At 41.8% G+C, this 25,483-nt stretch overlaps 1 protein-coding gene across 1 annotated transcript in view; it reads right to left on the bottom strand.

The window, feature by feature from the left end:
• Nucleotides 1-3,058, bottom strand: part of RFX8 (regulatory factor X8) — a gene marked incomplete at both ends in the record, with an annotated part of 66,075 nt that extends 63,017 nt beyond the window's left edge. The window contains one exon of the mRNA XM_080812775.1: nucleotides 2,985-3,058. Within this exon, the coding sequence (XP_080668901.1) occupies nucleotides 2,985-3,058 (74 nt within the window). The remainder of the gene's footprint in view (nucleotides 1-2,984) is intronic.
• Nucleotides 3,059-25,483: the final 22,425 nt, after the last annotated feature.

Genomic DNA, 25,483 nt, shown 5'->3' with positions numbered 1-25,483 from the left:
GATAGTAGCCCACATCAGAGCGCACATACCTAGCCCTGCAATTCTCACATTTTCTGAGCGCTCCTTTCCATGATAAAGAAAAATGTAATGCTGGGAATTACACATGCTGGGGATTATAGTATCCTGATTCAGCCTGATAAAAAGCTCCTATGAATTCTGTATCTTTCAAAATAAATTTGCATTTCATTAATTTCAACAGTCTGCAGAAATTTGAAAAAGCCATGTCATATGTGGGAGACAGTTATTTTAGACTATGGCCAAGCTCAGCATGCATAGGGATTAGAGGATGTGTTGTGGTTTCATCTGAGGTCTGAAGCCAGGGGTCCCACCATGTCAGACCTGTTAGGTTTGCACTCCCCAGCAGGGGAAGTCAAATCACTGCTCTTCATCCCTTTGTGTTCCCCCCAAGGTCTGATCACTTCTCTCTCCATTCCTACAGTCCTTCCTGTCTGTGAAACAGAAAATGTCTGTTACTTCTGTTCCTGAAGACTGTCCTGCTCCTTGCAGGACCTTTCTCCTTGGAGAATTTATCGTGTTTAGGACAGCGGCACTAAAGTCTCCAAGGAATGCTGAGGACCTAACCAGTGACTGGAAAATGAAGAAATGAAACAATGCTAAAAGTGGAAAGTTTTTTCCATGTGACAATAACCAGCCCCCTCTTCCACTCAGAGTGTCTAGACAGCTCGCCCACTAGTACCCACTGCCACTCTTCTAGGAAACTGGTCTCCTTGATCATCTTCTAACACCTACCAGGAAGCCAAGGCTCTGGATTACAAATTGAATGGCTCTACTGTGTGTGTATGTGGCTTTTTAAATATATATTTATCTTTTAATTGTGATAAAATATACCTGACAAAATTTATATTTTAAAATGTACAGTTCAGTGACATTAAGCACCTTCACATTGTTGTGCAAACATCACCACCATCCAACCATAAGAACTCTTTTCATTTTGCAAAACTGAAATCCTATACCCATTAAACACTAACTCTTCCTTCTCTTTCCCTGAGTACCTGGCACCCACCATTCTACTTTCTGCCTCTATGAATGGGAATACTTTATGTACCTCATACAATTGGAATCACAGTATTTGTCCTTTCATGACTGGCTTATTTCATTTAGCATAACGTCTTCAAACTTCATCCATATTTAGCATGTATCAGAATTTCCTTCCTTTTTCAACCCTGAGTAATAGTCCATTGTATGTACGTATCACATTTTGTACAAAAAGTTGTTTCCACCTTTTGGCTATTGCGTATAATGCTGCTATACATATAGGTATGCAAAAATCTGCTTGAGTCCCTGCTTCCAATTCTTTGGGGATACATACCCTGAAGTGGAATTGCTAATCATATGGTAGTTCTATTTCAATTTTTTGAGGTGCCGCCATATTGTTTTCCATAATGGGTGCACCATTTTACATTTCCACCAGCAGAGCACAAGGGCTCCAATTTCTCCACATTTTTGACAAAACTTGTTATTTTCTATTTTTGTTTGTCTGATAATGGCCATCCTAATGGGTGTAAAGTGGTTGGGCTATATTTTTAATGCCAGTGTTAAAACCACCAGTACCAATGATCTGTTAAACATTCACCTCATAGACTGAATACCTAAAGAGCAGTCCTCCACAGGCAGCTATGCCCTCTTCACCTCAATTTCTGCACCTCCTTCCCAAACTTGAAGAGCTTGACCTCTGCGTTTTAGAGGCCTGTAGGGGTGGGTAGGAATTCATGGCGTAGGACTTGAATTAGTTTGGCTCACTGCTAAAATGGTCTGCACCATCCTAAGTGATTTAGGGCACCTGCACTGTGGGCGGCCTGCATTATGTCCCGGACAACCTCAGGAGGCTGTCCAGGTATGTTTGAATCTCCAATCATTCTTTCAAGTCTCTGGAATAGAACGCAAATCCAGAAACTCTAATTTACTAAACAGTGACCTGGAATGGTTGACAAAGGCATCCTTATAGGTCTTTCTTCTAAGAAAGAGCCACTCTGCTGAGGGATCTGAGTCAGTGAGTGTAAAAGAAAGAAAGCACTGTCGTAGTATTCTGAAAACTTGATGTGTGCTCTAATATGTATTCTTTTGATTTTTTTCTCTTATGCAAGATAAAATATATCAAAAATTTTCTCTTGGAAGAAAAGAGTAAAACCTTAGGCCTTTTCATGTTATAATCACAAACACACCCTTCATTTTTCTATTTTGCTCACATAACTTTTTCAGAAAATCTTTCCTGAGAAATATTCCTTAAAACCTTTGAAAAAAAGTAATCAGATATCTGCTATTTGTACACCTTATAAAACTTAGGTTTTAGATTTTAGGACTGGTTTCAATTATTTTCCTATTTATGAGAAGCTACAAACCCATGAGTTCATCAGTCCCAGAGGCTAATGATATTTTTCTTTCCAGTTTTTCTGCCCCTATTTAAATAGCCAGAAGTGAATTTCACAAACAATGTGGAATGCATTGTTAAAGCTAAAAATTGCTTTGCTTTAAGTTAGAAAACATCCCATTCTGGATCTCATACTGAGGGGAAACATTTCCTCTCCTGGCCAACGCCCACGTGCCTTCAGATGTATATGTAAGAGTGGGTCCAAGCAACAGGCCCCCCAGTGTGGGGCCAGTCTGGATTGCTTCCCTCTGTTAGTGTGACCAGCAGGGAAGCCCCCACATGGAAAACCCACACCAGGAGGCCTTTACAGTGTGTGCGTGTGCATGTGTGTGTCTCCAGCTCCATCCGCTATCAAAATGCACTGGTTCTGGGTGCGTAGGCCTGTCCTTCTAGCGCTATTTATCAGGGCTCCTGTAGCACCGGCGGTCACTCCTCGCACTGGGCACTGGCCCGATGTCCTGGGGACAGCCGCAGAGGGAGTGACGTTTCCCCCATTCCCTGCCCCACCTTTTCCAATCTATCGGGCCAGACTGCCTCGCCTCCCAGCCTTGACCGCGAAACCCGGCCCGGTGGGAAGGCGCCCTGGGCGGCTCACCACTGGATGATGCCGCTGTGCAGGCCCCGGGTGCCCCCGCCGCCCGATGGGGAGGCCGGCACCTCCTCAGCCATGGCTCCGACCAGCGCCCGCCGCACCGAGACAGAGAGCGGGCGGCTGCTCTGCACCCGTCGGGGCGCCGCCGCCGCTGCTCGGTGTTTACTTTAGAGCTGGGCGCGCGGGGCACGCGGGGGGCGCAGAGGGGCTCGGGGACTGCAGCCGAGACAGCCGGGCCGGAGCCCCGGGCTCGCGGCGGAGGCTGCTTGCTGGGTTGCGCCCTGAGCCCTGCGGTGAAGGTTGTTGGGGGAGGAACTGGGGGAGATGAGGTCGCTGGGTCCCTAGATCAAAAAATGGAAAGACAGAGATGCCTGGGTGGCTCAGCAGATAAAACCCTCCTCCGCCTTCGGCTCAGGTCATGATCCCCGGGTCCTGGAATCGAGTCCCGCATGAGCTCCTTACTCGGCAGGGAGACTGCTTCTCTCTCCACCTCTGCCTGCCACTCTGCCTGCTTGTGCGCTCGCGCGCTCTCTCTCTCTCTCTCTGACAAATAAATAAATAAATAAATAAATAAATAAATAAATAAAATCAATCTTAAAAAAAAAAAAAAGATTGAAAGACAGAAATACAGAACGCGCTCTTCCCACCTTGCTACCAAGCCATGAAACAAATGAGGAAGCAACAAATACAAACCAATGTGTAAGTTTCAAATCGCGTCACAGCAGTGGTGACTAGCAGTGGTCCTCAACCCTGCTTGCACTTTGGAATTACCCGAGCGGTTTTCAGAAATACTGACGCCCAAGAGCCAACCCCAGAGGTTCTGATGTAATCTGTCTGGGGGTGAGAGCAGCCCAGGCAAATGGGCTTTTACAAGCTCCCCAGGAGTGTAATGATGTTGGTGTACACCCGGCACTGAGAACCACTGGTCCTGGGAATTTTGAGGGGAACTGGCATCAGGATTTTTGAGGCCGACCCCAGATTACTCCAGTGGTGACTGGGGCTGAGAACCGCTGCCCTGGAGTGATTCCCCAAACCTGCAGCTGGGACCAGGCCGTCCTTGCCCTCAGGAGCTGTATGTTCACGTCACTGATCTGTGATGTCAAACTGCTTACTGTCTCCCAAGCTAATGTCGTTTACCAAGGAATTGTGTGGTTATTGTAAATATTAAGTGACCTAATAAATGCAGGGCATGTGGAATGAAGAGCTCAGTCAGGCAACTGCTACTTTGGCTGCTGACTGCTTCAAAGTTCTCTCATAAACATTTCTTCATCTAGGTTAAAAAGACACTTAACACTTGCTGACAATTCAACAACAGCAACAACAAAACATTCCAATTAGAAAATGGGCAAAGGACTTGAATATCTTCTCCAAAAGAAGATATACAAATGGCTAATGAGCACATGGAAAGATGCTAAACATCATTGGCCATTAGTGAAATGCAAACCCAGATCACAATGAAATATCACTCTACACTCACTGGGGTTGCCATTATTAAAAATAAGAAATAAAAACAAGAAAATAAAAACTGTTGGTGAGGATGTAAAGAAACTAGAACCTTGTTCATGGCTGTTGGGAATGTAAAATGGTGCCGCTGCTATAAATCCAGGTGGTGTCTCAAAAAATTAAAAATAGAATTAACATATGATCCATCAGTTCCACTTCTTGGGTATGTACTGTTGGGGAAGAAAAATTTTCCTTTACCCTTCAAAGATTCTTATGATGGCCTCAGAATTAAATTTACATCAGACTATTAACAGGAGAAAAACAGATTTAATTTTGTAAGAATGGGAACCCCACATACACGAGTGGTGTAAAGACAGAAAGGTAAGATGAGGTATATATGCCATCCTGAGCTGAGGAATGGGATAGGAGTCTGGGGCTTCAAAGGGGAATAGGGCAATTCACAGGACAATAAGAAATGGCAAATGTTTGGTAATTAGAATTTGCCCTGCCATTTGGATGGGTCACTTAGATAAAATTTATCTCTGGTAGTAATTTTATTCTGGGAAAGATCCCCAGTATAGACTCTTCTAGGTAATTAAGGGAGGAGTGAAGTTTCTCTTGAGCCCACAGGGTCTCAATTGTCTCCAGCTTAAAACAGTCCACAATGCCTAAGTGGCACATTTTGGGGAGACTTGTACTGAATCCCTTCAGTACCCAAAAAGAACTGAAAGCAGAGACTCAAACAGATATTTGTAATTTGTACTCCCCATTCATAGCAGCATTACTTACAATAGCCAAAAGGTAGAAGCAACCCAAAGGTCTATCAATGGATGAGTGGAGAAATAAGATGTAGTATTTGTATTTATATACTTTGGAATGTTATTCAGCCTTAAAAAGGAACGAAAGTCTATTACATGGTATGATATAGATGAACCTTGAAGACATTATGCTAAATGAAATAAGCCAGTCACAAAAGTATGATTCCACTTATTAGGTACCTAGTATAGTCAAACTCAGAGAGACAGAGAGAATCGTAATTACCAAGGGCTGGGAGAGGAAAAATAGGGAGATGTTGTTTAATGAGTACAGAGTTTCAGTTTGGGATGAGGGAAAATTTTTGGAGATTAATAATGGCAATAGTTGCACAATGTAAATGTACTTAATGCCACTGAATTATACACTTAAAACGGGTTAAAGTGGTAAATTTTATGTTATGCATATTTGACCAATTTTTTAAAAATCTGCCTCAAAAAAAAAAAAAAAAAAGAAAGAAAGAAAAGAGAAAAGATACCCGGGGGTGCCTGGGTGGCTCAGTTAGTTAAGCATCTGACTCTTGATCTCAGCTTGGATCTTGATCTCAGGACTATGAGTTTGAGCCTCACGTTGGGCTCCACACTGGGCATAGAGATTACTTTAAAAGAGTAAAAAAAAAAAAAAAAAAATGCCCACCCCTGCCACTAATACCACCTGAACACATTTAGGGAACCACTTTTGGAAGCAGGGCTGACATTCATTCAAAAAACAGCAATGGCTGCCTTCCATGTGACAGCACTAGAAAATAGCTGTTGGTGCCTGGGTGGGTTAGTTTGTTGGGTGTTTGACTCTTGGTCTCAGCTCAGGTCTTGATCGCAGGGTCATGAGTTCAAACCCCACACTGGGCTCCATGCTGGGTGTGGAGCCTACTTAAAAAAAAAAATTAAAAAAAACAAAACAAAAAAAACAAAGTAGTTGTTGGGGCATATCAGGAGGTCTCCAGGGAGAGTACTCTTCCTCCAGTGGGGACACGATCATCAGGGTATCAGAGACAAAGCTCCAAAAGCAATTCCAGAGGAGAGATCACAGGACATTCATTAACGCACCTGAGCCTTGAAGTTTGGCCAGGTCAATGGAACCAACACCAGATGGCATCTGACTCCACTTTGGGGAGCTGCACCAGGAATTAGCCTGGTTCTGAAAACTTGGGGAGGGTGTTTTTTCCAGGGGAGGGGGGTAGGTGTGGGTAGTAAAGCGGAAAGGACTTATAAATAAGTGATGGAGGCCAATGTTTGCCCTTTTTATCTTTTCAGCTGAATTTCCTTATTCAGGGCTGGCGGTTTTAAAAACCCATCCAGTAGGGGACACTTGACATTACATCGGCCCCTCTCAGGCCAGGACCCAAGGGGAAGAGCATGTGGAGAGACTCCTTTATGACCTGGCAATGATAGGAGGCCAACGGTGTGTTTCTTTCTTTCTTTCTTTCTTTCTTTTTTTTTTTTTCACATGAAAGCATCATTTTATTAAAATTTACAGCCTACCTCGAACACATAACATCAAACGCAAGCCGCAGGGTCACCATAAGCGAGCCACTCCGAGGGAGCAGGACACAAATGCGGCTCTGAGATGCGATCACATGGGCGATGCCACGGCGCCGTGCGGAGACAGAGGGGGGACGGAAACACAGACGCGGCCCCCGCCGCGCAGGGATCCACACGCAGGAGGCTCTTTGGAAAAGGCTTCACCTCGACGCGCCAACCTCAGCTCGGTCCCTGCCAGACGCGGCGGCTACGGCAGTCACACGATGGCCTGGAGAGGGAGCAGCGTCCGGGCGCGCGGGGCTTGCGCACCACTCCCACCCCCCCACCCCCACCCCCACCCCCACCCCCCCCCCCCCCGCCCCAAGGCCTCAGCAGCGCTCAGCCTGACCGCCAGCACGCTGAGGCCGGCACTGGGAGCCGAGGTCCACCCAGGGCAGAGCGGTGAAGCCAATGCCAGGAACGCCCCGTTCTCCCATCTGACCCCCGAGGAAGTGGCGGCTGCGCTCCCGCTCACACCACGCGTTCAGTCCTGCCGGGAGCTGTGCTCGCTCGCTGGAATTGCCCCTGGGACAGAATAGACAGGTTCAAGGCGGTTCTGGCTACACTCAGGGGCCAGATGCTCGGGCCCCAGGGCCCACATGTTGTCCCCGGTCACCCGGCCCATGGAAGAGAATCTCTTCCGCACCTTCTGAATGCATGTGGGTTCGACTGTTGAACACTATCTGCCTCTCTCTTCCTGCCTAGCTCGTCTTGCTTCAACCCTTCACGAAGTTGTCATAGGGTAACAGGTGTCCGAAACCCCGGCAAGCCCCAACTGATCCGCTGCCTGCAGCCGGGGCTCAGTCACTCAGACTCCGCAGGTCAGCAAACCGACCCAGGCTGTGATTATCAGTCCGATAAATGACACGCAGATTGGCAACAGCTTGTTTCTCGTAGTGCCAGGAGACTCTGCTGAACAGGGAAAGCTGAATGGTAACTACGGTGAAGAACTAGCAGGAGGGGAGATGAAACAACCAAAGGTATGGAAGGTTCTCCAAAGAAGCTTTCTTGAGTTCAGCCCTTCTTCTCTGGTTGTTTCTAGAGAGGTGGTAGGTGTCTCAGGACCTCGGGCAGGAGCCCTCAGGACCTATATGCTGCTTCAATGGGTTTGCTTTGCCCTGAGTGCTCACACCCTGGGCCTCCTGCAATGGGGGCAGGTCCTTCTCAGCAGCCTGTGGACGCTGAGAGTCTGGCTCCTGCCATTCTTCATGCAGGTCCTGCAGTAGCTCCCTGCCACCCAAGAAACTTCCCAAGAGGCTCACTCATTTCTACAGAGACTGGAAATAACCAAGAGAAGAGCCTCCTGTTATTAGGTTCAACTTGTTAGGGCCAACTTGAGGTCTTACTATGTCATTGTGATGATTATGTAATATTTGCATATTTACTTTGCTCCAGTCAGTACCAGGCACTGGAACAGATCTTGGAAATATAATGGAACACCTTGACCCTCTGGTTGACCAGTGGTCTCTGCTGTTTACTACATCAAATATTAGATGCAATGAAATGCAAACATTACTTTGCCTTGGTCCAAAGCTGTTGAGGCCAGTTGGTTAGTGGACTATAGACATGAGGCCATGGGGTCAATTTTATACCCTCCACCCAAAGGACCAGTTAATTTCTTCTATGACAGGTGACAGCTGGTGTGCCTACTTTGACCAGCCCTCTTCTAGATGCACTCTGAGTAGGTATGTGCTAATACAACAACACTTTTAGATTTATTCACAGTATATGCCTCCCTAATGTGGTAAATGTACAAAAGACATTTACCTCTGCATGTGACTCTTTTACTAGCAACATAATTAAGGTTTTCATTTGGGTTGAACATATAGCCACATAGACTATGGAGTAGAATTAGGTCTAAAATTCATTTTATTTTCAAAGAATGTTTAATTGCAACTGACATAACAAAAAACTTCCTTTTATTGCTTTCACTAATGAGACAGCCAGACCCATGTATATGCTCTCTTGTACCTGAAAAGTACAGTCTCCCTCTAATTCAGGTTCAGCACCAGACGGCTAATGTCCTATACCATTACAGGGAACCGAAACCTTAAAGTTCATATCAAACAGAATTCCAATTCCTCATGTCATATTTTATGCACAAAAAGCTTTTCCTCCCTCTGCCATAGAATATATCTTTCAGCTGAACAGTGACTTCTGCCTACTTCAGTCTAATTGGTTTCTAGATTATCCAATTAGTCTTATTTCACCTTCTAAAAGGGCACCAGCTGTGCCTTATCCTTGCACAAAACAATCTCTGATCTGGGGTGCTTAATTTCATTCAATCCTTGCAATTATTCACTTTCTGTGGATGTACCAGGTGTCTTCAGGAAATAGATGTATTTTTAAATAAAGCTAATGAGTATAATGCATTTGGTCAAGAATATACAATGTAGTTAGTATCTGCAGGGACAGAGCATTTCGGAGAACAGACAACTGCATGTTTCATTGTCACCTGGAAGAGACTTTCGAAGATCGCTGGGCTCTAAATCATTAAGCCGTGGAGACTTTCAAACTATACTGGAGCAAAAGAGTCTCATTGGAGAGATTCTAAATTGCTATCATATGTTAAAATTTTCATTGGTCTAGATTCACCTACGGAGTGTCTGGTTCCTGCTGTAGTTGACATTGATTGGGTATACCACATTCACAGGCATGAATATGCTGGGAACGAAATTCCACACAAAGCACGTATCTGCTATTTCTTGATCTGAAACCCATGATTTGGAGCACCTTGGAGACAAAACCATTTCTGTAGAGGTTAATTGCTACCAATTCACAGTCTCTCCCCTCCCCAACTTTTGCACAGGTCACGTGAAAAGCTGGCCACATGAAGGATAACAAACAGTATTATCTGCAGAGGAACTCAGAGAATGTATGGAATGGAAGGGAACAGCCTTCATTCATCACAGAATGCTCGTGAATAATAATTTGTAGAGGAATATGTTTGAACTCTTGCTACATTAAAAGTGGGCTTTTTCTCAAGTCCGAGAGGAAACCAAGCAAACACAAAGCAAAAAGTGGCTTCCTTTTTTGCAAAGGAACAGTAGGAATTAAATAAGTCATCCTATTTGAGCTGCCCCATAACCTCAAACGGCACCTGTTCAAATCATAATCATGTACAGAATTGTAAATCACACCTTAATTTGTTTAATAATTTTCTAAGAGAATGAATAAAGGCACACTAATGCAATTCATTTTGGGTTTGTGTAAATACTATTTTAAAGGTTTTTATGAGCACGGAGGAATTATTTTGGGAAAAGCAGTTTTACACTGGTAGCATTAGCTGACTTTCTGGTGTGACAGACCTTCATCTTTCCTCACAGTTCATATTATTCTTTGGTAAAAGCATACTCCAATAGCTGTTTGCTCCAAGCTATTCTGCATGGAATTATCTCATGATATCCCCACCGTGAAATGAATTTCACTAAAGCATCAAAACACATGTTTGACACATCTTTCTGAAAGCAGCTAAAGGACAGCAGAGTGTCTTTTCAACTGGTTGTGTGACCCCCTTCTGCTAAGTAGGAATTGAATCCCCAGCAGAGAGAGGCAAGGAGAGTGCCATAATTTAAAAAAGGCATCTGCCTATATGCTTTGTTGCAGGATGAAAGTAAACACATCCTGATAGGCGCCTAAAGATTGTTAAAGAATGTCTTATGAATAGAAGCTTTTTTTCATCTGGGTTAAAAACCACTAATATGAAGACCCCAAAGAGCTAGTCCACAGTGCAAACAGTTGTCGAGCTCATCGTTCTCAAATACAATCTTCACATGCCGTCGCTGGGCCAGGACCTCTCATCCACACCTGTCTGCAGTGAAGTGGTCCATGCCCTACCTCTCCCACCTGCCTCCGCTCATTCCCCAGCCAGACCACTCAGTTTGTAACACTTCTTAGAAGCTTGCAGAGGAAGCAGATGACTGAGGAGAAGCTGAGGTGAGAGGCCATGGAGCCAGGGGGACCTATAGGGGGCAGATGCCCGATCAACTTCTAGATCCCAAGTGGCTCTGCAGTCCCTCCTGAAATCTGCAAGATTCCTCTGTGTTCTCCAATGGACTGCCCTTTCACACGAGTTAGTGTCAGCAGATTTCCTTTTCTTATCACAAATGGATGTGTTTCTAATACTTATCCTTTGTTTTTTTTAGTGAGGATTCTGGGAAAAGCAGGGTAATCCCACACCAACCTCGAGGTGATCATTTTGAAGTATACTTGGTATATCATGGCTAAGCAGAGGGAGGGCTAGATTTGAACCTTTCACTCAATATATATATTTATGAAGCACCTATGTGAACCATATGCATGCCAGGGCCTGGGGCAGGAAGGACATGTTGCAATGGTACCTGCCCTCATGGTCCCCAGAGCAATCACTGATCCTGACAGAGACATAGAAATGAAAATAGGGCTAACCCCAAAAGAGTCTGCAGAATTGAACACATTAGATAGTGGTTGAAAGTCTGGCTAGGGACCTTGTTAGAACGGACATATAACTCAGGGTCATAGGGTGGGCCTCATGGCAGGGAACATAGGAAGATGGAGCGAGAGCTCAGGGGCCCCTAAGGCCCTCAGGAAAAAGGGGGCACAAGTCCTCCCTGGAGGAAGGGTGACTGAGGCCTAACCATGGCCAGCTACAGATGATGGCCATGCTGCCACCAGAGCAGGAAGCACTCATGAAGACAAGGGCATTGCTTCGCATGAGAGGGGCCAGGGAAGAGGACAAGACCTGAGAAGGGACCCATGTCGGGTGGGGTTTGCCTGGAACAGTGCCGGTTTATACCTGCTGCCCTTGTGTGACTGTTTCTTGCTCTCTTCTCCATTCTGAAGAGTGCCCTGCCTTATACCATGAGTTATGTGGTTCTCCCACCCAGTAAGGCACCTCTCTTCCCCCTATGGCTTGGGGCCATCTTGGGGAAAAACAGGGGAGGGAAATGAAACAGAGATAAATCATGTTTCCCTAAAGAGACTGGGCATGATCTCAGAGGACAGACTGTAGCATTACATTGGACTCGCTTTAGCAGTTTGGACTAAAATATAGATTTCCCCCCTTGTACCTAACACGTGCAGAAGACAGCAGTCCTCCCTAGGGTCTTCTACATGATTGTACGTATAGAGGAGCATGAGAGGAGCATAGTAGTTGCCTCACTTCACAGGGGGAAAGGCAACAAGAAGAGACGTGAAGTGACTTTGTCCCAAAGTCATCCAGTCACTAAGTAGCAGAACACCTGGGGCACAGGCTTAACCACTCCACAGGGGAACGTCTAAGTGGCAGTTGATTTGGTTACAAAATGGGCAGTGAAGTAGCTACCATCCAGTGTTGCTGTGAGGGAGAAAGAAAGTCAATAAAGCCTTTAGCACAGTGCCTGGTACATAGTAAGTCCTCAGTAAACTTTTTACTGTTGCCTATCTTACAACTTTCCTTGCAAAGAAATAGGTAAAATGATGTCATTTATTTGACATTGTTATTTTGAAATTTTGGGCACGGGGATATTATTATGGTTACATTTGTAAAGAGAATCCTTAACCATTTTATTTTACTTACTTATTTTATTTATTTGAGTGAGAGAGAGGATGAGAGTGGGGTTAGGAGCAGAGGGAGAAGCAGACTCCCCACTGAGGAGGGAGCCTGATGCAGGGCTTTATCCCAGGATTCTGGGATCATGACCTGGGACGCCCAAGTGACTGAGCCACCCAGATGCCCCTCCTTATCCATTTTAGATATACACGTTCAAATATTTACAGATGAAATTAGAGGATATCTGAGATTTTCTTCAAAATAACCCAGTTGTCAGGAGTGGGACGAAGAGGGGAGATTGGCAGGTACTGAAGACTGTGGAAGCCCGGCCATGGGGTTGAGAAGTTCATTATATGCTCTCTCCACTTTCGTGTGTTTGAAATTGTTCATAATAGGGATGCCTGGGTGGCTCAGTCAATTAAATGTCTGTCTTCAGCTCGGGTCATGATCCCAGGGTCCTGGGATGAAGTCCCGGCTTAAGATCCCTGCTCAGCCGTAGTCTGCTTATCCCTCACTCTCTGTCCCTGCCCCACCCCATCCTGTTCATGTTCTCTCCTGTGTGGTCTCTCTCCCTAATAAATAATAAATAATAAAATCTTTTTAAAATGTTCACAATAAAAAGTATGTATATGTATATATATTTGAACCTATATTCTGGGGGGTGATGCACATGTAGACAAAGACACACACACACACACACACACACACACACACACATACACCCACACTAGTTTCAGATCTGCCTAAAACCCCCTTCAGCATGTAGAATATGCAAACATAGTATATTATTAACAGTATAATTAACACTAGTATTTTATCAATATGCAATTATTTAAACTCTGGTTTAGTGTTCTGTAGAACAGCCTTGCAACTAAGTGTTCTGTACATGCATACAAAAAATTCTTCTTTGGAAACTTCCCAACACTGTAGTTCTGTCTTCTGTCTTGGTGAGTCACAGATTATATTAAAGGAGCTGAGCAGTCCTGCAGTAGATATGCCTGTTTAACTTCATTTAATTTAGTGTTTACAAGTTTAATTGTCTACAGATTCCCACTCCCTCCCCATTTATTTGTCTGTTTTCACATAAGACTGATTACCACTGATAAATATCTTGAAGGATACTGGTTGCATGGAACTCAGTTTGGGAAACAGTGGTATGAGCTATATCACAGAATAAGCCAGATCTTATGGGGTGTCCAGGAATGAGCTATATCACAGAATAAGTCAGATCTTATGTGGGCTGTCCAGGAAGTGTAGGCGGCTGTTAAACAAATGGTTTCCAGAGTTTTAGCAAAAAAGGAAGTTTAGTGTCCTTGTCTCATGCTTCCTTTGTCCACTTCTCTTCTCCCTTCTCTCCTTCCCCTGGCCCCAACTGCCAACGGCCACATACCCAGAGAAGAAAAAGGGGTGGCCTCGTGAGCACATCGCACTCCTCTCCCAGGGGAGCAGCGTCTTTGGCTGTGGTGTGAACGGGAGGCTAGAGAAACAATTCTGGTTCCTTGGGGCTCTGGGTGGAGGCTCAGCTCCTATTCTTCCCTCCCACCATTCACACAGCTCAGGCTTTCTGATGGCAAGCAGGATCCAAGTCAGGTCCTATCCAAGGAGAGATAACATAGGAAATTAAAAATATACATGCAGTCATGTTTTATACATTCTGCATCTGATATGATGCAAATGAATTTTCTCTGCTCTTCCTCTTCACTAGCACCTGAACTTGTGTTTGAGCCCTGCATGGAAAAGCCCTATGAGAACTGAACACACTGATCAGTTTGGCATTTCCTTGCTCTGGAAGTTTTATTAAAAAAAATAATAAAAATAAAAAGAGTGTGATCACAATTGCTCAAGAAATATGCTGAGAGTCATAGAATGTTGATTCACAGACTCACTTTTTATTTGTCTGCCCACCAGACAATTAGCCACTTCCCCTTCCTGACCCTTGTGCTGCCCAGGCAAACACCTGCACGCACCTTCCTCCTCATCCTTTACTCTGTCAGGGGCCCCCAGCGCCTCTGAGATCCTGGAGCCTGCTCCTCTCCACCATTCCCTCCACTGTATCTTCTCTAGCCTTCCTTTCTTTGGTCTCTCATCATGTGGAGGGCTGGGAGACTAAGGAAATCTTGTGTCGACGATGAGCATTACAATACTAAAAATGCTAATCCCTAACATGGTTGTTGTTACTATTTCATCACATTTGCTCGTAAAGCTCATAAAACACTCTCATGTCCATCCATTTATGGAATATTTTTTTATGTCGGTAAAAACAAAACAAAACCCATTCTCTAGAGAGAAGTTAAGCAGTTTGCTCAAGATCGTACAGTTGCAATTTGTATTGCAACTAAGTTTGTGGCCTAAATTTTTGCTATCATTAACATTTCCGTCATACTCTGGATCCTCAGTTTGCCAAAAATGACTGCAGTGATGTAACCACACACCTGAGGATTTTCCTTCTCTATAGGTATGAGCCTATAGTTTCAAATATTCATACAGAAATTATGTAGGTTTGAATATCTCATTCTCTAGCCTCATCTCACTCACCTCCCCAAAGCACAGAACTTGTGGTTCCTGCACATTTGCCTCTCCCAGTGCCTTTGCACAACCTACTCTTTCTGCCTGGAATTTCTAGGCTTCTGTTCATCTTCTCCCATCTAACTTCTGCCCAGCCTATTTCAGCTTAATCTCTCCTTGTCCTGGCAGTCTTTCCAGACCCCTCTCCTTCAACCAATTTAAGTGAGTGGTTGCCCAGTGCTCTCCTCTACCCCCCACCCCAGGCTCAATTCTGTCATAGCATTGTTTAGGCTGTGGTCTAACACTGTGTGTTCAGCTGACCTTCCTCTATATGGTGAGCTCCTTAAGGCAGGGACTGATGAGCACAGTGCTGGACAGACACTGGTAAGTGCAGAATACATATTTGTTGAATGACTAAAGTAATGAGAAATGTCCTCTAGAAAGAGATGGTAAGGAACTTGAGTTTTGTGTTTCTTAAAAAAAGAACCATTTCTTGCATTGTTTGCTTCAGCATAATATTTTCTATTTCATAAGGTGGGGGTGGCCTTTCTCCTTGGACCCATCCTAGGAGCCATCACTTGAACTTCCTGACTTTGTTGCCTTTGCCACATCAGATACAGCCCACCATAAGGAGGCCTGCTGCATTTGATTTCCTCTGCAAGGAAGAAAAACAAAACAAAACAAAAGTCTCAATTTATCACAAAACCCAGCACAGGAAAGCTTAAACAATGACTCCCAAACTCAGCTCTCACACTGCTGAAAAAACTATTTGTCTTATACAAGGAAGAGAGCTCCTCAAATCCAACAAAGGCAACTCTTCTTCCTGGATAAAGCAGCTTTGCCAGGAATGAGAGGAACATTCACAATACAGGTTGATAGTGAGGGACTTTTGTGAACCCAAAAGACTACTGGAGGGAGGAGGGACTGACAGAATCCCACCGAGGAGTGGACCCATTCAGTTGTGAGGATGAGATGGACAACAGCTATGACTTACAGCATCTTTGGACAATAGACAAGTTTAAAAATAGACCATGAAGTCATCAGATGTTTTGGAGGAAGCTGGGGGCCCACTGAATCTCACATGGTTGTGCTGATGGTGCAATAGAGATTCTGTCCCCGTTTTCATCTTGTACCTTCTTCTGCTAACTGCTGACAGTGCCTGCTTTCATTTCATTAATACTAATCTCCTACTGTGTGATGTCTGTTACTAGTTTCATTATTTGTTGAGCACCCTCTGATCCCACGACGAACTTAAAAATCCTTTTTGTCTCCTTTCTTGATTTCTTTTGGATTAACTTATTATTTTTAGCATTCCATTTCTTAGCATCTAGTAATTTGGAGGTAATATCTTGTGCCTACTTTTTTAAAGATTACTCTAGAAATTACAACATAAATATTTAACTTCTCAGAGTCTACATTAGTCAATATATTTAGCCTACTCCTCGACAATAGAAGGTTAAAAACATTTAACTTCATTTCCCTTTCTATCTCCTTCTAAGTAAATGCCGTTATTTATTTTAATTCTTTTTGCCACTCTCCCGCATTAAGATTTTGTTTTATACAAGCAGGGTTTGGTTGGCTCATCTATGTACACTCCATTTTCTTTTGCTTTGTGCTTTGTTCCTTCTTTTATCATAGTATTTCCACCTGGCATCACTTTTCTTTTACTTAAAGATTATCTTTTAGAATTCTCTTTATTGAAGGTCTATCTACTTTTGGAAACTTCTCTCAGGTTTTATTTCTAAAAATATCCTTATTTTGCTCACTTTCTAGAAAGGTGTGTACACTGGGTTTAGAAATCTTGACTGACATTTATTGCCATCATTGTGAAATGTGAAAATGTGAAAATGTCTATGCTACCTAAAGCAATCTACATGTTTAATGCAATCCCTATCAAAATATCATCCATTTTTTTTTCAAAGAAATGGAACAAATAATCCTAAAATTTATATGGAACCAGAAAAGACCTCGAATAGCCAGAGGAATACTGAAAAAGAAAGTCAAAGTTGGGGCATCACAATTCCAGACTTCAAGCTCTATTACAAAGCTGTCATCGTGGTACTGGCACAAAAACGGACATATAGATCAGTGGAACAGAACAGAGAGCCCCCAAATAGACCCTCAACTCTATGGTCAACTAATCTTTGACAAAGCAGGAAAGAATGTCCAATGGAAAAAAGACAGCCTCTTCAACAAACGGTGTTGGGAAAATTGGACAGCCACATGCAGAAAAATGAAACTGGACCATTTCCTTACACCACACATGAAAATAGACTCCAAATGGATGAAAGACCTCAATGTGAGAAAGGAATCCATCAAAATCCTTGAGGAGAACACAGGCAGCAACCTCTTTGACCTCAGCCACAGCAACTTCTGCCTTCCCAAAGGCAAGGGAAGCAAGGGCAAGAATGAACTATTGGGACTTCATCAAGATCAAAAGCTTTTGCACAGCAAAGGAAACAGTCAACAAAACCAAAAGACAACTGACAGAATGGGAGAAGATATTTGCAAACGACATATCAGATAAAGGGCTAGTATCCAAAACTTATAAAGAACTTATCAAACTCAACACCCAAAGAACAAATAATCCAATCAAGAAACAGGCAGAGGACATGAACAGACATTTCTCCAAAGAAGACATCCAGATGGCCAACAGACACATGAAAAAGTGTTCCATATCACTCGGCATCAGGGAAAAGAAATCAAAACCACAATGAGATACCACCTCACGCCAGTCAGAATGGCTAAAATTAACAAGTCAGGAAGTGACAGATGCTGGTGAGGATGCAGAGAAAGGGGAACCCTCCTACCCTGTTGGTGGAAATGCAAGCTAGTGCAGCCACTCTGGAAAACAGCATGGAGGTTCCTCAAAAAGTTGAAAATAGAGCTACCCTATGACCCAGCAATCGCACTACTGGGTATTTACCCTAAAGATACAAATGTAGTGATTCAAAGGGACACGTGCACCCGAATGTTTATAGCATCAATGTCAACAATAGCCAAACTATGGAAAGAACCTAGATGTCCATCAACAGATCAATGGATAAAGAAGACATGGCATATATTTATGCAATGGAATACTATGCAGCCATCAAAAGAAATGAAATCTTGCCATTTGCGGTAACGTGGATGGAACTAGAGAGTACTATGCTGAGCGAAATAAGTCAATCAGGGAAAGACAATTATCATATGATCTCCCTGATACGAGGAAGTTGAGAGGCAAAGTGGGGGGTTTGGGGGGTAGGGAAGGAAAAAATGAAGCAAGATGGGATGGGGAGGGAGACAAACCATAAGAGACTCTTAATCTCACAAAACAAACTAAGGGTTGCCGGGGAGCGGGGGCGGGGGGGGGGAAGGGAGAGGGTGTTTGGATTATGGATATTGGGGAAGGTATGTGCTATGGTGAGTGCTGTGAAGTGTGTAAACCTGGTGATTCACAGACTTGTACCCCTGGGTCTAGTAATACATCATATGTTAATAAAAGATAAAAAATTTAAAAAAATAAATAAAAAGTTAAAAAAAAATACACTACATAGGGCTGCCTAACTAGCTTAGTCACTGAAGTGTGCAACTCTGGATCTCAGGGTCGTGAGTTTGAGCCCCATGTTGGGTGTAGGGATTACTTTAAAAATAAAAAAATCTTTTAAAAAATACACTATTTGTTTTATATTCTGTCTGAGAATTATTTGTAGTTCAAAATTTAGTTTCTCTAATCTACTATTTTACTTGTTCTTGCTCAAGATGTCTAGTTACTTTTCATGCTTGTTTGCTTGGGCTATCTATTGGCCACTCTTCTTTAAAAACTATCTTTAGAGTTTTATCTGCCTGAGGCTGAAGATGCTATCCCCCAAAAGAATCTGTGCTTATTTTTGCCAGTAGTCTGGGACACTAACTACTAGTCCTAGAGTTGTATTGGGCCATCAGGTGATATGGTTATGGACTGCAAACCCACACATGGGCTAGCTTATGGTTATGATTCTAGGGAAATTTTTATTTCCCATACTCTGTTCAGTACTGATTCAATTTTCCTCAAGTCTTCTTGTGGATGTTTGCTTAAGAAATTTTTGGGTCCCAGCTTTATGGAGGGAGGATCTCTCCTAAGATCAACCCCATCCTAGGCATGCCCTAGGTACTGACTTTTCTCCCATTGTCCCATGAGGCAAAAAAAAAAAAAAAAAACCCAAGCTCAATTCCGACCAGTTGGCAGATGCTCCAGAAAGAACATCAGAGCTTCACTTAATTATATAGGTCTCCACTTAGATGTCCGTTTTGGTAATTCCTTATTATCTTGTTAGCTATTTGATGATTTTAATATACAGTAAAAGTGAACTTAAAATTATCAGAAGTCTTGGAGCTGAAACAATCTGAACCTATTCTCAGACTTGAAATGGGTAAGAAGCCTAGCACACTGGCATGGAGCCAGGTGTCGCATGTGATTACCTAGTTGGCCACTTTTGGAAAACTGCACTGGCACTGTGGGATGACCCAAACACTGGGTTAAGGTGCCCAATGTTAATGCTCATCAGACTCTAGAAAGGATCTGGGTAAAAGGAGTGGGTAAAAAAAGATGTTAAAATATTTCCAATATTAATTCTCATTAATTTTTAGCAATAGTATTATTCTGAGTAACCTGGCCCATTGAATTCCAGAAGTAGAAGTCTACCATTTTCATCTGACCAGTTCTTACTCATCCATTAAGACACATTCAGGCATCAACTCCCCAAAGTATTTCCTTATCCTCCTAGCCCTTCTCATGTGACTCCAAGCCCTGCCCATATGACCTCAAAGCCTATCCACATGATGGTGCTATCACTGTACTTATGACATTACATTCTTTTTTAATCTTGTTTTTAATTGTGAAATATAAGGCACTACATAAAACACACTGAATATAAAATGTAGCTTAACAAATTAGTATAAAATAGAGGTTGGCAAATGTTTTCTGTAAAGGGCAAGTTAGTAGATATTTTAGACTTTGTGATCATACAGTCTCTTTTTCAACTACTCAACTCTGTCATTGCAGTGAAAAGCAGCCACAGACAATATATAAACAAATGAGTGTGGCTGTCTTCTAATAAAACTTTATTTACAAATACAAGTGGTAGGCAGGATTTAGCCCACAGGTTGTAGTTCACTAACTCTTTAGTAGTTTATACGAATAAGTAAACAATCTTGTACCCATCAACTGAGTTAAGAAATGGCATATTGCCTTTCTTGGACCTTCTCAATCATAATTCCTTCTCATAAATATAATTGCTATACTGACTTTGATGATAATTCTATCTTTGCTTTTCTTTAAAGCCTTACCACCTAAGTATGCATCCTTAAACAATATAGTTAGTTTTACCAGTTTTAATTATCATATATGAAAACACTTAATTTTTTGCAACAGAACTCTTTTTACTTATGTTTTTCAGATTCATCCATGTTGCCGCATGGCTATAGTTAATTCATTTTCTTTCCCATATAATATCCCATAGGATTGTATTGCCATACACATTATATGACACTTTATTTATCCATTCTATTACTGATGGATATTTAGGTTCTTTCCAATAGTTTGGGACTATTTTGAATAATGCTTCTATGAAATGTCTTTTGGTACACACATGAAAGCATTCTGGTTGCCCCCAAAATACCCAGTAGTGGAACTGCTAGGTCATAAGTTATATAATTCTTCAATTTTATTCAAATAAGAAGCTGTTTTCAAAGGAGTTATATAGTAATGGACAATACCATCAGCACTGTGGAGAGTTCCTGCTACTCCATGTTGTTAAAGATAAAAGAATCCTGGCTGAATGATCACTCCCCCCATCCCCCACTTGGGGCAGAAAACTCAATCCAGCAGAAATTTTAAAGGGTAAAATTCAATGGCTCTTAGCATATTCGTGGAATTGTGCACCCGTCACAACAATCAACTTTGGAACCTTTTTGTTACTCCTAAAGAAAACTGTGATACGATTCTCCACACTGGGCTAAGTGCTTCCTTCTTGGCTCCTAGTGCTTTGAATAAGCTAATACATGTTTCTCTAACTGAAAATTATTTAATATTTTTCTAAATGACTATCTCCTATCTCCTTGTAAAGAGAAGGCCTAGTCTCTGTCTTTGGTAAATGGAAGCAATTTAATCCACTCTGGTGATGTGGAATAGCTGTTTTAGTAATATAAATAAGGGATGCCTTGCTGTGAATAAAGTGTCAGATTCTGACTGGTGAGATTAAAGATAAAGTCCCAGATGAATTGGGCAAGAGTTCTATTAGATTTTATGTCTGCTAACATCAATGAAAAATGTGATACAAAATATCCAATGTTGCCCTCCCTGCAGAGCAGTGTCAGTGATGGGCCAGACTGACTTTTCCTCAACAGCTTTTTTAAGCCACAAAAAGCTTCAGTTTCCCTTGTCTGCTGCTCTTTTTAATCTACAAAGTCTTTCAGGGCATGGGCACTTCAGAGCCAATCTCTCAGCTCGCTCTGACCTAAGGTAGTACAAAGAAGGGAGTAGAATTATCTGAATGAACTAGAAGAAGCCTGGCCATAGGGCAGTTCAGCTGAAGTCCCTCCGGGACACTAGAAACAAAACAAGGACTAAAAGCTGATGGGAATATTGGTGTATGCCATACCAATTGATCAATATGTTATCAGATATCAAAAGAATTAACAATAGAACATTTGGAGATGAATACGCAGATGGAATAAATGTCAACTAGGAAAATGGGGAGATAATGTTATGAGCTTCTTAACAAAACTTATGTCAAAGTATAACGTTCAAAATGTTAAAAACTTGACTTTCATACAAATATAGGTTTATTTAACACATTAGTGAGAGATTCGGTATGACATTAAAGCTGTTTCAAAGTGGAATTTAAGAATTCATGTAGTCAGGAATGGCCTACTGAAATGGCTTTGCAAAGTGTATTTTTTTTACTGAGGCTAACACTGCAAAATACCACAGACTGGGGGCTTAAATTTATTTTCTCATGATGAATTTTTTCTCATGATGGTGGGTAGCTTACATTTATTTTCTCATGATGGTGGGGGTAAAAGTCAGAGATCAAGGTGTTGACAGGGTTGGTTTTCCCAAGGCTTGTTGCTGGCCGTCTTCTCCCTGTGTCTTCACAGGACCATCTTCCTGTGTGTCTGTGTCCTGATCTCTTATTATAAGGACACCAATCAGACCGGATTATTAGGGCCCTTCCTCATGATCTCATTTTAGCTTAATTACCTCTTCAAATATCTTGTCTTCAAATACACCATAAGGTACTGGGAGTTAGGACATTAACATATGAATTTGGGGGTGGAAGGACATAATTCAGCCCATAACACTTCATGTTATGGACAAACTTTAACACTTTGTGTTAGAGACAAAACAAGTTAATGTCCTAACAGGGCAAGAAAACCATAACTTTGAGGGTAATTTTCTTTACCAGACAGGAATATTTACAAACCTAACTAGATAAAAATCTACAATTAAGAATCCAGGCCAAATCAGTAGTAATTAGTAACTCAAACAAAGCTGTATTCCCTAAATAATCCTTGAGTTGACCTCTTCAACAATGTCCCTAAATGACATTGAAAGGAAATGCAGTCACCCTTGTATTGTAATCCCAACTTTGCATAGTTTGCCTTTTTTAACATGTGTAACAAATACAACAAAACATAAAAACAGATAAGTGAAAATACAAGAGGGTAGGGAATTAAATGCTAAATCATGTAAACTGAAGAAATTGTGAATTCACGCAATAGAATTTCAACAGAATTTCTTCTGGATTAGGTTATTTGTAAAAATCCATTTAATAACATTGAAACTATTTTATTGCCTCTTTCAATTTATGTGTATATTTTAAAAGTCACGATAAAATTCAAATTATTAAGTTTTCATTATTTTGTTCACAGGTTTAAATTAAACGTTGTACTGTGGGGAAAAATGGATTTGAGCAACTAACATTACCTTTTTCTGTATCAGTTTAAATTTGTAAGAGCTATTTTCACACGAGCAATTCATGTGTCTACTTAGAAATGATTCTGGCATAAAAGACAATAATAGAGTCGACTGAACCTCAACTCCATAATACTATCTTAGCTATCAATAGTATGCTGGTTTAAATGGACTCTTACGTTCCCTTAATGTTTGAAAGACACTCCCAGCACCCAGTCAAGTCCATGTTCCCCAACCTATGTCAAATGAATACTTCTCTTTATGGTACATAAATGCCTCTATGATGTACATATAAATGGTATATGGTATATAAATGAATGATACTCTTTATTTAAGATTATTTATTTATTTATTTATTTATTTGAGATAGTGAGAGAGAGTATGAGTAAGGGGGAGGGGCAGAGGGAGAGGGAGAAACAGGCTTCCCAATGAGCAAGGAGCCTACATGGGGCTCAATCCCAGGCTCCTGGGATCATGATCTGAGCTGAAGGCAGATGCTTAATCGACTGAGCCACCCAGGAGACCCTAAATGAATGATATTCTATTTATTTTTTGGAAAACCTCGCTCACACACTATTTTTCTTCTCGATAGTAATAGCTTTCTTATTGTTATAAGAAGCAATGTCTTTTATTGTTATCATAAAGGCAATATATTATTATTGTTATTAATATTAAGGCAATATATTTTTGTTATCGCACAGGAAATTTTATCCAGTCCCCTCACTTTATTTTATTTTTTAATTTTTTAAAAAGATTTATCTATTTGAGAGAGAGAGCAGGAAGAGGGGCAAAGGGAGTTGGAGACAGAGAATCTCAGGCAGACTCCCTGCTGAGCGCAGAGACTGAGGTAAGGCTTCATCTCATGACCCATGATGTCATGACCTGAGCAGAAACCAAAAGCCAGACGCTTAACTGACTGAGCCACCCAGATGCCCCAAGTCCCCTCATTTTTTTTATTTATTTATTTATTTATTTATTTATTTATTTATTTATTTATCTATAAAGATTTTTATGTATTTGACAGAGAGAGACACAGTGAGAAAAGGAACACAAGCAGGTGGAGTGGGAGAGGGAGAAGCAGGCTTCCAGCTGAGCAGGGAGCCAGATGTGGGGCTTGATCTGAGGACCCTGGGATCATGACCTGAGCCAAAGGCTGACACTTTAACGACTGAGCCACCCAGGTGCCCCATCTCCTCATTTTAAACAACACAACAATGAATAAAATTCTAGAGTTCTCTATACAAGTGGATGATTCTTAGTATATTTTCCTAGACATGGAATCATTGAGGTAAGGAGAAATCATGTTTACATTTTTAACAGATACTGTCAAGTTACTCTATAGAAAAGTTCCTCCTATTTTTCCTGCAACACACGGTGATTGAGAAAGCCTTCCCCTTTCTTCATATGCTGGTCAACATTAGATGTTTGTGGTTTGTTTTTTAAGTCAATTAAAAAAAATGTTGCTAATCTAATCCATTTTTTTCTCATTTCTATTTAAAATTTTATTTCTTTGATTATTAGGAGAGTTGTTTTTCATGTTTCATGGCTTTTGAATTTCTCTTGTGAATTGATTAATTATATTCTTTACCTGATTTTCTATTAAGGTGCTTGGCTTTTTCTTATTGATTCATGAGAGCCCTTCCTTTGGTAAAGGTTGTAATTTGGATGTTAACCATTTCAGTTGGATATCTGGCAAATATTTCCCTCTCCTTTTCTTTGTTTATGAAGTAGCTAATTTATTTTTTTATTGTTTGGTGGATTTTTTACCATGTGCAAGTCCTGTAATTTTTGTAGTTGATCTTTTAAAATATAGTTTCTTTTTTTTGTTTGTTTGGTTTTTTTTTGTTTTTTTTTTAATTAAATTTTTAATTTATTTTCAGCGTAACAGTATTCATTGTTTTTGCACCACACCCAGTGCTCCATGCAATCTGTGCCCTCCCTAATACCCACCACCTGGTTCCCCCAACCTCCCACCCCCTGCCCCTTCAAAACCCTCAGGTTGTTTTTCAGAGTCCATAGTCTCTCATGGTTCACCTCCCCTTCCAATTTCCCTCAACTCCCTTCTCCTCTCCATCTACCCTTGTCCTCTATATTATTTGTTATGCTCCACAAATCAGTGAAACCATATGATACTTGACTCTCTCTGTTTGACTTATTTCACTCAGCATAATCTCTTCCAGTCCTGTCCATGTTGCTACAAAAGTTGGGTATTTGTCCTTTCTGATGGAGGCATAATACTCCATAGTGTGTATGGACCACATCTTCCTTATCCATTCATCCGTTGAAGGGCATCTTGGTTCTTTCCACAGTTTGGCGACCGTGGCCATTGCTACTATAAACATTGGGTTACAGATGGCCCTTCTTTTCACTACATCTGTATCTTTGGGGTAAATACCCAGTAGTGCAATTGCAGGGTCATAAGGAAGCTCTATTTTTAATCTCCACACTGTTCTCCAAAGTGGCTGCACCAACTTGCATTCCCACCAACAGTGTAAGAGGGTTCCCCTTTCTCCACATCCTCTCCAACACACGTTGTTTCCTGTCTTGCTAATTTTGGCCATTCTAACTGGTGTAAGGTGGTATCTCAATGTGGTTTTGATTTGAATCTCCCTGATGGTTAGTGATGATGAACATTTTTTCATGTGTCTGGTAGCCATTTGTATGTCTTCATTGGAGAAGTGTCTGTTCATATCTTCTGCCCATTTTTTAATATGATTGTCTGTTTTGTGTGTGTTGAGTTTGAGGAGTTCTTTATAGATCCTGGATATCAACCTTT

The sequence above is a fragment of the Martes martes genome, assembly GCF_963455335.1.
Source record: "Martes martes genome assembly, chromosome: 9".
NCBI lineage: Eukaryota > Metazoa > Chordata > Mammalia > Carnivora > Mustelidae > Martes > Martes martes.
The sequence above is the reverse complement of the archived record's forward strand: the minus strand, read 5'-3'. Positions and strand labels throughout refer to the sequence as shown.